Consider the following 11,348-nt stretch of genomic DNA (forward strand, 5'->3'; position numbering starts at 1 on the left):
GAATCAATGTTGCCTCCCATAGGAGCCCTGTCCGGGGATGGAGCCCACAATCTAGGTATGTGCCCTGACTAGGAATTGAACCCACAACCTTTGGTGCATGAGATGACACTCCAACCAACCAAACTACCCGTCAAGGAATATGTTTTGTCTAAAATTCAACCCAGTCAAATTAATAAAGCCTAACAAATACTTAATATACTCTTATCGCTTGCCTACAAGGTATTAAAGAAGACCATACCTAACAATTACTAATTAAACCTTTAATTATTATTTTTAAATATGTATTTATTTTTATTTGTTTTAATATATTTTTATTAATTTCAGAGAGGAAGGGAAAGGGATAGAGAGATAGAAACATCGATGAGAGAAAAATATCATCCATCAGCCTCCTGCATGCCCCCTACTTGGTATCGAGCCCATAACCCGGGCATGTGCCCTGACTGGGAATGAAACCTTGACCTCCTGGTTCATACTTTGAAGCTTAGCCACTGAGCTGCTCCAGCTGGCTGTCTCCAATTGGGGCCAGAGATGGAACCCAGGTATGACGAGCCACACCAGCTAGGCAAACCTTTACTATAGTTACGAACCCACTGAGCCATGACATCATATGTAATCTCTTCTGCAGCTTTACAATCAAATTCCCCCAAAACAACTCAGCAACTATAGGGGCTACTGAAGTAGCCAAGTGAGAGATGGTAGTGGCTAAACCTAGGTCTGGCAATAAGGGCAGAAAGAAGTGGAGAAACTTGTGAAGGTTAAGGAGGAGGAATGCTAAAACCACTGAATTAGAGAGTTTGGAGGAACAGAAGGTAACTTCTAGCTGGCTAGACAAGGACACATTACTGAGCTAGAGAACAAGAGAAACAGATTGTGAACCAAACAATTAGACACGTGGAATTCAAGGTGTCCATGGGGGATATCCAAGTTGGACTGTCTGGAAAGCAGCTGGAAGTGATCTGAAGCTGAGAAGATACATTGATAACAGAGAAATAAATTGGGAAGTTAATACAATCTATATATATAAAAGCCCAGCAACCATTAGGGCGGAAGACCGGAATGACCAGAATGACCGGTTGCTATGACATGCACTGACCACCAAGGGGCAGATGCTCAACACAGGAGCTTCCCCCTGGTGGTCAGTGTGCTCCCACAGCGGGAGCACCACTCAGCCAGAAGCCAGGCTCACTGCTGGTGAGTGCAGCAGCAGTGGCAGGAGCCTCTCCCACCTCTGTGGCAGCGCTAAGGAGCGGTAAGGCAGGAGCAGGCAGGCAGTTAGGAGCGAGCAGACAGGCAGTAAGGAGTGAGCAGGCAGGCAGTTAGGAGAGAGGGGTCCCAGATTGCAAGAGGGCACAGGCCGTCGGGCCTCTAGTATAGATAATAATAGCTAATACTTACTGAGCTCTCATGAACCAAGTTCTGTGCTAAATACTTTTCATGCTTAATTTCATTCAAGGATTATAAAAACCTTTTACGGTAAGAACTATCAACCCCTATCTTAGAGATCAGGAAAATAAAGCCTGGAAAAGCTTAAGTTGCCTAAAGATCAGTCAATGATGGAGATGCATTAAACTCAAAACATGGATCCTCCCCACCGGACAAAGCCCATGTTCTCAAGCATCATGCCATTCTGCCTCCAAAAACAGCCACAGTTATTGGACAATGACTATGTCTAGGAGCTGTGAGGGAGATGTGTATGTGTGTATTTCCCCTCTCATTTACTCCTCAACAGTCCTGAGTTAGAGAAGGCACCTTTCTCTCCATCGACATTCCCAATGAACACAATGCAGTGACAATGCAGAATCATGCCGCATACATCACTCTGATTTCTCTATTGAGGAACCCAAGAGGACTCCTATATTCCCAAACTCAAAATCATCTTGTCCAAAGATAAACACAGGTGCCTTGGGAGCTCTCACCAATATTCAACTGAACAAAGTACACACCTTGAGAAAATACCTGGGACTTTGGTAAGGATGAGGCCATGGTTACTCTCATTTCACCAAATTAAAAACCTATCCACTCTATTCCCACCTTTGTCAAAGCCTCAGGAGAAAGTAAACTATTTAGAAAAACAAGAAAACGTACAGCATCTACTGATGATAATCTGGAGAAAAGTAAGCAGCAAACCTACCGCATTCATGAAATCATCGTTCTTGAAGAGTATTCTCAGCAGATGGCCCAGCATGCACTCTGGATCGGCTCGACCTACCAAAGAGGGGAACAAAGTTGAATAAGCCAGCCGTCCCCGTCAAGCAACTTAGACCACTGTAATGGCACCCTGGTTGTTATAAATACTATTAAATACCAAACAAAAAGAAATAGAAACAAAGAAAATTGATAAATTAGATTTCTTAAAAGTGACAATATGAAAACTCACCGTCCCATCTCTCAGGCTATTGCCTACATAGCAATGCTGAATTAAATGAGCACTAGACCCAGGCCAGCAATGTTAAATATATACAAGATGTACAAGTGTATACAAAATGTATATATAAGAATCAGAAAGGAATCTACAAGAAAACCCCTGACTTCCCAGCCTCAGAAAGGTAGCAACACTTCTTTTGATGGGTGGCCTGGGAAAGACAGGCTTCAAGTCTAGTCCCCCTTTCAACTACAAGACTCAAAACTGCAGACATCCAGGGGTGGGGTGGGAATCACACTAAGCAATCATCACCTCTAAAGATACTGTAACCTTGGCTTTGAATTCTGAGCCCCTGGAGAAAGAAAGGAGACAAAGAGCCTAAAATCTACTCAACACACGGCCTAAAAGTAAAATAATCGGTTAACGGTTGGGAGAGGTTTGTTTTTAAAACAGATACTATCTATCTTTAGCTTTCTTTTCAAAACATTAGAGTGAAAAACTTAGTCAAAGGATGAAAAAAGATGTAAGTTGCTGATATGAAGTTTTGCCCAAGCTGTAATTAGTATCCCAAAGTAATTCACAAAAAAGAAAAGTTAGAGACTAGTATCATAAAAACAAATGAGGACCTCAGATTACCAACTTTCTATGTTTTAGAAATGATGGAACTAAGACCATTATATTTATTAATAGAAAGTATGGTTAATGACAAATATTGCTTAACATGAGAGGTAGGGAGGAAAAAACTGTCTTTACATTCCTACTGAAAAAAAAGTATATCTTTCTGTCTCTCCCTTCTACCTCATTACTATTTCATCCTTTCTAAGGCAGTATCACTAAGCATGATTATCTCTCTTTTTAGTTCTTTTCATAATGCCATACATTAACTAAAATTCTTATTTCACATTCATTTTTGTATTTCATACTCTGATTGCCTTACTGAAAATGTGGGTTAAACAGGTAAATAAGTCCTCTGAAGTCACAAGTGGGGATGTCTAGGACAGGGCAGCAGGGAACATCCATTAACAACTGGACACTCACTGTGAAATGCCTAACTTACTTACATTTGAGAACAAATGTCTAAGAAATAGAAATAAACCCTGCAACATTCAGGTGGATATATAATGTTCTTATTTTTCTAACTCCCATTCATTTTCACTATCTCTCCATAATCTAAATTTCAGACTCTTCTCTCCACAAAGGTCTGGCTCTTGAGAGAGAAGGTTTAGTGCAGTGTAGGCCCCTACAAGACTTAAGCTTTGCCCACTGGTCATCTACCTTAGAGAGAACATGAAATAGCGTCTCAAGTTCCATATAGCAAATCAAATTCCATGCCAAAGCAGGCGAGGTTGTCATGACTCTAATTAAATCAGCCCAAAATAAAACCACATTGTGTCAGGGCTTATTGTAGCTGTCCAAACACTAAAGCAGACACCAAGAAGGCTGTTTATTATTCAAGGCTCCAAGTATCAACTTCATAACGAAAGCAGAGCACTGAGTGCGTTCTCAACCCCGTTCCCCATCAGTAAAAGAAACGTTAGCATTGTTAGAGAGGTAAAGGCACAGACACCTTTGGGTTTAACAGTCAGAAAGAGAAAACAGTTTTCTCTTTTTAAGTATTTGTAATCATACCAAATGAGTCAATAAGGTATACCTACATTTATTTGATGTGTAAATATTACAAATTATTTTAATTTCTCCAGAAATTTATTTTTCCTCACTGCTCCCACCTTGAACAATATTTTAACAAATATTAGGTCTTAAAACTTAGCATGAAGTATGTGATTTCAATTGGAAAATATTTTCTATTAAGCAATTTTCTTTTGTAAGAAAATTAAAGCCACGTTTAGAACACAGGTCTCACCAGGATGTCGATCATCAAATGGGTCTGGATCCCCCTTACGATATTCTTCAGTTTCTTTTTCAATCAATTCAGACATCCTAGCACAAAGGGAAGACAGGGTCAACTCTAGACAAGCATATAAAAACATGTGCCACCACCTACAATAGTCAACAGTCAAAGCGTAAATAAAAGCAAAAAGTTAAGAAAAGGTATTTTTCTGATAAACAGAGATCTAAACAATAATCTTATAAAACAATTTCTACTCCCAAAATCATTCCTCTCCCCTTTCCAGTCTCAAAAAATAGCACTGTTATCTCCTCAGAAGCCAAAAACCTAGGAATCATCATTAAAACCCTCATTTTTTTCCTCATCCCTCATAATTCCTGTTAGCCCTACCTTCAAAATATCTCTCGACTTCAATTATTTCTCCAAATCTTGACCATTCCGATCCTTGTCCAGACCACCATCATCAACTGCCTGGACTGCTTGCACTGGTCTCCTTGCTTTTTGCTTCAATGCTTAACCTGACAATTCATCCTCCAACTTCCAATGACTTACCACAATAGCTGAGTTAAACCCAAGTACTATCATGGCTTAGAATAATCCAGATTCTGTCTGCATCTCTGACCACTTCTCTCCATCCCTCTTTCACTAGGCTGCAGTAACACGGCCTTCTCTGATTTTCAGAGTCCAAGTTGATTACTGCTTCAGGGCCTTTCTTTGTGGTATTGCCTCAGCCTACAACAGTGATGGTTAACCTTTTGAGCTCGGCGTGTCAGCATTTTGAAAAACCCTAACTTAACTCTGGTGCCATGTCACATACAGAAATTTTTTTATCTTTGCAACCATAGTAAAACAAAGATTTATATTTTTGATATTTATTTTATATATTTAAATGCCATTTAACAAAGAAAAATCAACCAAAAAAATGAGTTTGCATGTCACCTCTGACACGGGTGTCATAGGTTCACTATCACTGGCCTACCACATTCTTCCCCCACATAAGCTCCCACCCATGCACCCAAGCAGCCACTCATCTTCTCTCTCTCACTATAGATTAGTTTTGCCTATTCCACAGTTTCATATAAATGGAATCCATACACTCTTTTTATATCTGGCTACTTTCACAGAATTTTTTTTAATCTTATATCAATTTGAGAGATAGTGAGAGAGGGAGAGAGAGGGAGGATGAGAGAAGGATAGTGGGAGAGCAAGAGTGAGCAAAAGAGAGAGTCCCTTTGTATTCATGCATTCTTTTTGAAACAAGGAAAATCACTTTTAAACTTTTTTTAAAATATATTTTTATTGATTTCAGAGGGGAAAGTAGAGGGAGCAAGAGAGAGAATCATTGATTGGCTGCCTCCTGCATGCCCCTTACTGGGGATCAAGCCCACAACCTGGGCATGTGCTCTTGACCAGAATCAAACCCGCGACCCTCCAGTCTGTAGGCGGATGCTCTATACACTGAATCAAACAGGCTAGGGCAAGAGAACCCTAAGCAAGACTGACATTGTAATCTATTATAATGACAATCAAATACAAGGCTGTCCCACCCTCCAATACCTAGATGCTGTCCTAACTCAAACTCTCCTATATGTTTCATTTCCACAAAACCATACTTCCTAGTCTTAGGGTTAAGCTCCCTGCAAAAATTCTTACCCACTCTAGTATGTTTTTCCCCATCAAGCCTCAGAATTATTTCTACTTTTTCTACCTTTCCCTCTAAACTGAAAATTATCTTTGCCACAAAAGGCAATTACACAAAATATATGTAAAATTACATAAGACCTACTATAATCTCCAGTTGAAACTAAGCAATATAGCATAGCAGAAATTAAAAACATGGATTCTGGAGCCAGATCACCAGGGTTCAAACCTCCCATTAACTGTGTGTCCAATTACTTAACCTATCTGCTGTGCCTCATCTGTAAAATGATGGTAACAGTACCTATTCCTTGAGGTTTAAGTTAATATATGTACTCTACTTAGAACAAAGCCTGATATGTGAGAACTATTTAGGTGTTGTTACTATTTACAATGAGAATCAGCCCTGGCTGATTTGGCTCAGTGGATAGAGCATCAGCCTACAGACTGAAAGGTCCCGGGTTCAATTCCAGGCAAGGGCGCATGCCTGGGTTGCGGGCTTGATCCCCATAGTGGATGTGTAGGAGGCAGCCAATCAATGATTCTCTCTTATCACTGATGTTTCTATCTCTCTCTCCCTGTCCCTTCCTCTCTGAAATCAATAAAAATATAATTTTTTTTAAAAAAGAGAGAATCAGCCCTAACTGGTTTGGCTCAGTGGATAGAGCATCGGCCTATGGACTCAAGGGTCCCAGGTTCGATTCTGGTCAAGGGCATGTACCTGGGTTGCGGGCACATACCCAGTGGGGAGTGTGCAGGAGGCAGCTGATCGATGTTTCTCTCTCATCGATGTTTCTGACTCTCTATCCTTCTCCCTTCCTCTCTGTAAAAAACCAATAAAATATATTAAAAAAAAAAAAAAAAGAATCAAACAAACAGAAAACAACCCAAGGTAGATACTGACTGGCATAGGGCAGGAGGGAGCCTTCTGGAGGTGCTACGCAAGTTCTGTAACTTGATCTGGGTGATAGTTTTACAAGTAAAAAAATCCATCAAGCAAAGTACTTTACAATATATAAGTAATATTTCAATACTGTGGATTAAGCTCACACAGCTTGGCCCAATGCCAGGTCCTTTTTACAGAATCAAGTCAAAGACTTGATATAATAAATAAAATAACATAAATAATAAAATCAATTAAAGTTATAAACTGCAGTACATTTTTCTTAGGAAAAGTGCCAAAAGATCATAAAAAAGTAGTGGTCAATAAAAGATTATGTAGACCTGTAATTCATTGCCTGCTTCTTCTTTTCTTTTTTTTTTTTAAATATATTTTATTGATTTTAGAGAGGAAGGGAGAGGGAGAGATAGAAATATCAATGATGAGAGAGAATCACTGATTGGCTGCCTCCTGCACGCCCCCTACTGGGGGATCGAGCCTGCAACCCAGCATGTGCCCTTGGCCAGAATCGAACCTGGGACCCTTCAGTCCGCAGACCAACACTGTCTCCATTGAGCCAAACCAGCTAGGGCTGCTTCTTCTTTTTTAAAAAAATTTTTATGTATTGATTTTAAAGAGAGGACGGGGGAGAGAGAGAGAGGGAGGGAGGGAGGGAGGGAACATCGATTTGTTCCTCTTATTTATGCATTCGTTGGTTGCTCCTTGCATGTGCCCTGACCTGAAATAGAACCTGCAACCTTGGCGTACCTGGACAACGCTCTAACCAACCAATCTACCCAGCCAGGGCTCATTGCTCTCATGGAATATACCAAATACCCAAACCTGCGGCCACTGAGGAGCAGGTGAAAAAACATGAAGGGACTTCAAAATCCAGTGAACTAACAGACCCACAATTTGGAGGGGGTAGAAGTTGCCCCTATTAAAGTACACTACACTTTGAATTCATCCTGTCCCTTAAACTGCCCTCTAACCTTGAAGATCTTTTTAGGATTTCACTCCATACAATTTCCCATTCCAGCCTCCTATTCACCCTCCACTCTGGTGGGGCCCATTTCCTCACTGCTACAAAATGTGCCCCAGACCCTTCTCTCCTCAAAGCCTTTTTCAGTCACATTTTTCACATTTTCTAGAAAACCTATTTCTCTACTTTTCATCGAGCCATATTCTACCATCTTTCAAATCCCTTTTCCAAGGAAACTTTCCCTCATCTTGGACTGGAAAGCCCACTGGAATTGGAGTAAAACCAGGATTCTAACCTTGTTTTCCACTGTCTGGATATGCAGGCTTTCCCAAGTAGCTCTGAGGATGGCTTTCTTTTAACAATGTAACTCTCAGTGATACTTTTAGTAGCAAATGAGGAAGTTGAGATTCAGAGAAGTGTCTCATTGAGTTCTGACACACAAAAGGTCTTCAAATATTTGTTGAGTGAATAAAAGAAGCTGACTCATTCAAGTTCTTTCATTCTCATCACCTCCACAATATTTATGAACAATACCGCCAGATTTAGCACTTCATTATATGTTTATTACTAGAGGCCCAGTGCACAAATTCATGCATGGGTGGGGTGGGGTCCGGCTGGCCTACCCTGATTGGGGCCAATTGGGGCCAATCAGGCTGGCCCCCTGGTCGAACTCCCAGTCGAACTCCCAATTGACTCCCAGTCAAAGAGACAATCTGCATATTAGCCTTTTATTATATGGGATTTTGTACTATTCTGCATTGTTTCTTATCCATTAGTTGCTTCCTAGAAGGTTAGCACCTTGAAGACAGGACCCTCTATTTTAGGTTTTGCATTGCTAAATAACTTAGCATAGTGACAATGATGGTCAAAAACGATAAATGTGAAAGGGCCTTGAAAATAAAACATTTGAGTATTTTTGTTGAGTATTTGTGTTTGATAAAATTTTTAGAGCAATTGAGTGAATCCACTGCTAACATGATCCCCATTTATGATTCTCTTCTTTCAGTTACATCAATAATCCACATATAACTGCACAATCCTTAGTTCCTTTAATTCACTGTGGCTGCATTTCAAGTATCTTGTGATTAGTTCTTAATCTCCAATGCCTCTACAAATTAAACCTCCTTTCCACCAGTCAACAATTGTCCTTAAAAAAAAACCTGTACTTTCACATGTTCCCCATGTATCAGAGCAGTTATGAACAAATGCATTTATCTGTTTAAACTTTCATAAGGTCAGTTTTCTTTGTCCCTAAAAAATAGATCATTGGCCCTGGCCAGGTGGCTCGGTTGATTAGAGCGTAGTTCCAATACACAAGGCATCAGAAAATACAGTACTACTCCTTGCTGAAGGAAACCAACACTCTGAGGCAGAAAGAGGAGGTGGGGCCAAATATAAGCGGCCTCATAAACCACTCTAAAAAGTTTACATTTTAGCCCTGGCCAGTTAGCTCAATTGGTTAGAGCATCATCCCAATATGCCAATTTGCAGCTTTGATCTCTGGTAGAGCACATGTAAGAATCAACCAATGACTGCATAAATAAGTGGAACAACAAATCAATGTTTCTCTCTCTCTCCCTTTACCCCCCTTCCTCTTCCTCTCGCTCTCTGAAATCAATTTAGAAAATAAAAAGTTCCTATTTCATTCTGTAGGAAAACAGGAACCAGGGAAGAATCAGGAATAGCGATATGACAATCAGATTTGTGTATGGAAAGATGCATCTTTCAGCAAAGGGGAGGATGTATTCGAAGAGGGTAAGCTGGAGACAAAGGGATAGTACACGCTGCCTAACGGGCCAGGCAAGAGCCAGCTGATACCTAATGAAGAAAGCAGTGATGGGACGGTGCAGAGGAGGAAGCAGACTCCTCAGAGCTTGATGACTAAATTGTGCTGGTAGAGGAATACACAAGAGAGGATGGTTTTCAGTTGTTCAGTTTAAAACCATTTACACCAAGGCACGGAAGAAGCTGTGAACAGGAGGGAGGGAGGATGAAGGCTATACGCTCTATTTTGGACATGGCATGTTTTAGGTGTCTGTGCAATAGACAGCTAAAGATGTGTGAAACAAACAGCTGAGAAATATATCTGAAATTTTAAAATGAGGGGTCTGAAGTAAAATAGAGATTTGAAAATTAACATAGGAATAATGTTTTAAATCATGGACGGAGATGAAACTATCTCTGGAGAATACTTAGGGTGAATGGAAAAGAAAACCACAAACAAAGCCCTGGACTTAAAACACAGGCAGAAGAGCCCGACTGGCGTGGCTCAGTGGTTGAGCATCAACCTATGAACCAGGAGGTTCAAACCCCAGTGTGGGGCGTGCAAGAGGCAGCCAATCAGTGATTCTCTCTCATCACTGATGTTTCTCTCTCTCTCCCCCTCTCCCTTCCTTTCTGAAATCAGTTAACAGGAAGAAGGAAAAAAAAAAAAAAACACAAGCAGAACAACTTACAGAGGAGAATGAGAACAAAGGGCCTGAAAGGAAAGGTAAGAAACTTAAGAAGGGATGGGAGGGGGGAGAGATTAACCAGGGAATTTATATGCATATATGCATAACCTATGGACAGACAATAGTGTGGAGAAGGTGTGGAAGGGGCAAGTATAGAGTGGAGGGGGTCAATGGGAAAAAAGGGGGGGAACATCTATAATACTTTCAACAATAAAGATAAATTTTTTTAATTAATTTTTTTAAAAAAGGAATGTAAAGAGCTTCAAGAAGTAAGGAGATAAAGACTAGTTTTGAAAGGGAAATAAATGGATTTAGAATTCACAGTGAAGGTGAAATGTTCCTATACTATCTACAAGTTTTCCTTCTTTAAAAAGTAATTTTTTAAAAAATTAATTGTCCATACCTGGTAAGAATAGGTACCATGTCCTGCCCACTGCCATGTTCCTTTTCCCACTGCTCCAGCAGGGTAGTGAGCTCAGCTTTAGAGTCCACATGTACTGCTACCGTAGTCATGGCTGGGCCTAAGGAAGCAAAAAATAATAATAAAGACAAATAAACCTGACATACTTCCTATGAAAAAGAAAGTGAGGGGAAAGAAAAGGAATAAACAAGCATAGAAAGTAATTAAAAGCATGAAAATGTTAACCCTTTAGAAAATTTTTAATTGTGATACAGTAAGAAAACTGGGATTGGGAGCCTCGATAATCACTCAAGTCATGATGAGCAAATCGTCACCTCTCTCAGCCTCAGCTCACTTAACGTCAAATTAGATGGAGAAACAGATTGAAATCATGATTCTTAAACTTTCTAGGATCAGGAAACTCCTTTGAGAATCAGACAAAAGCTATGGCCCCTTTCACCCCTTAAAAGTGTATATACCTACATTCCATACATAAATGATCCAAGGTCTAGACAGCTGAGCTCCAAAATTTTGAGACTACATTTTTTAAAATACAAAATGTAGTCCTAGCTGGTTTGGCTCAGTGGATAGAGCGTCAGCCTGCAGACTGAACGGTCCTGGGTTCGATGCCATTCTCGAGCCTCAGTAGGGGGCATGCAGGAGGCAGTCAATAGATGATTCTCTCTTTCTCTTCTCTCTCTCTCTCTCTCTCTCTCTCTCTCTCTCCCCTCCCTCCCTCCCTTTCCTCTCTGAAATCAATAAAAATATATTTAAATAAATACATAAA

At 40.3% G+C, this 11,348-nt stretch overlaps 1 protein-coding gene across 3 annotated transcripts in view; it reads right to left on the bottom strand.

The window, feature by feature from the left end:
• Nucleotides 1-11,348, bottom strand: part of VPRBP (Vpr (HIV-1) binding protein) — a 64,605-nt gene that overhangs the window by 52,726 nt on the left and 531 nt on the right. For 2 of the 3 annotated variants that reach the window (XM_006770473.2, XM_006770472.2), the window contains exons 2-4: nucleotides 10,565-10,682; nucleotides 4,224-4,300; nucleotides 2,132-2,205 (exon numbers count right to left, since the gene is read on the bottom strand). In XM_006770473.2, the coding sequence (XP_006770536.1) occupies nucleotides 2,132-2,205; nucleotides 4,224-4,300; nucleotides 10,565-10,674 (261 nt within the window). In that variant the 5' untranslated portion in view covers nucleotides 10,675-10,682. Of the gene's footprint in view, nucleotides 1-2,131; nucleotides 2,207-2,512; nucleotides 2,715-4,223; nucleotides 4,303-10,564; nucleotides 10,683-11,348 lie in introns of those variants that run through there. The other variant, XM_015568354.1, reaches the window with a different exon arrangement.

The sequence above is a fragment of the Myotis davidii genome, unplaced genomic scaffold, assembly GCF_000327345.1.
Source record: "Myotis davidii unplaced genomic scaffold, ASM32734v1 scaffold663, whole genome shotgun sequence".
NCBI classification, from domain to species: domain Eukaryota; kingdom Metazoa; phylum Chordata; class Mammalia; order Chiroptera; family Vespertilionidae; genus Myotis; species Myotis davidii.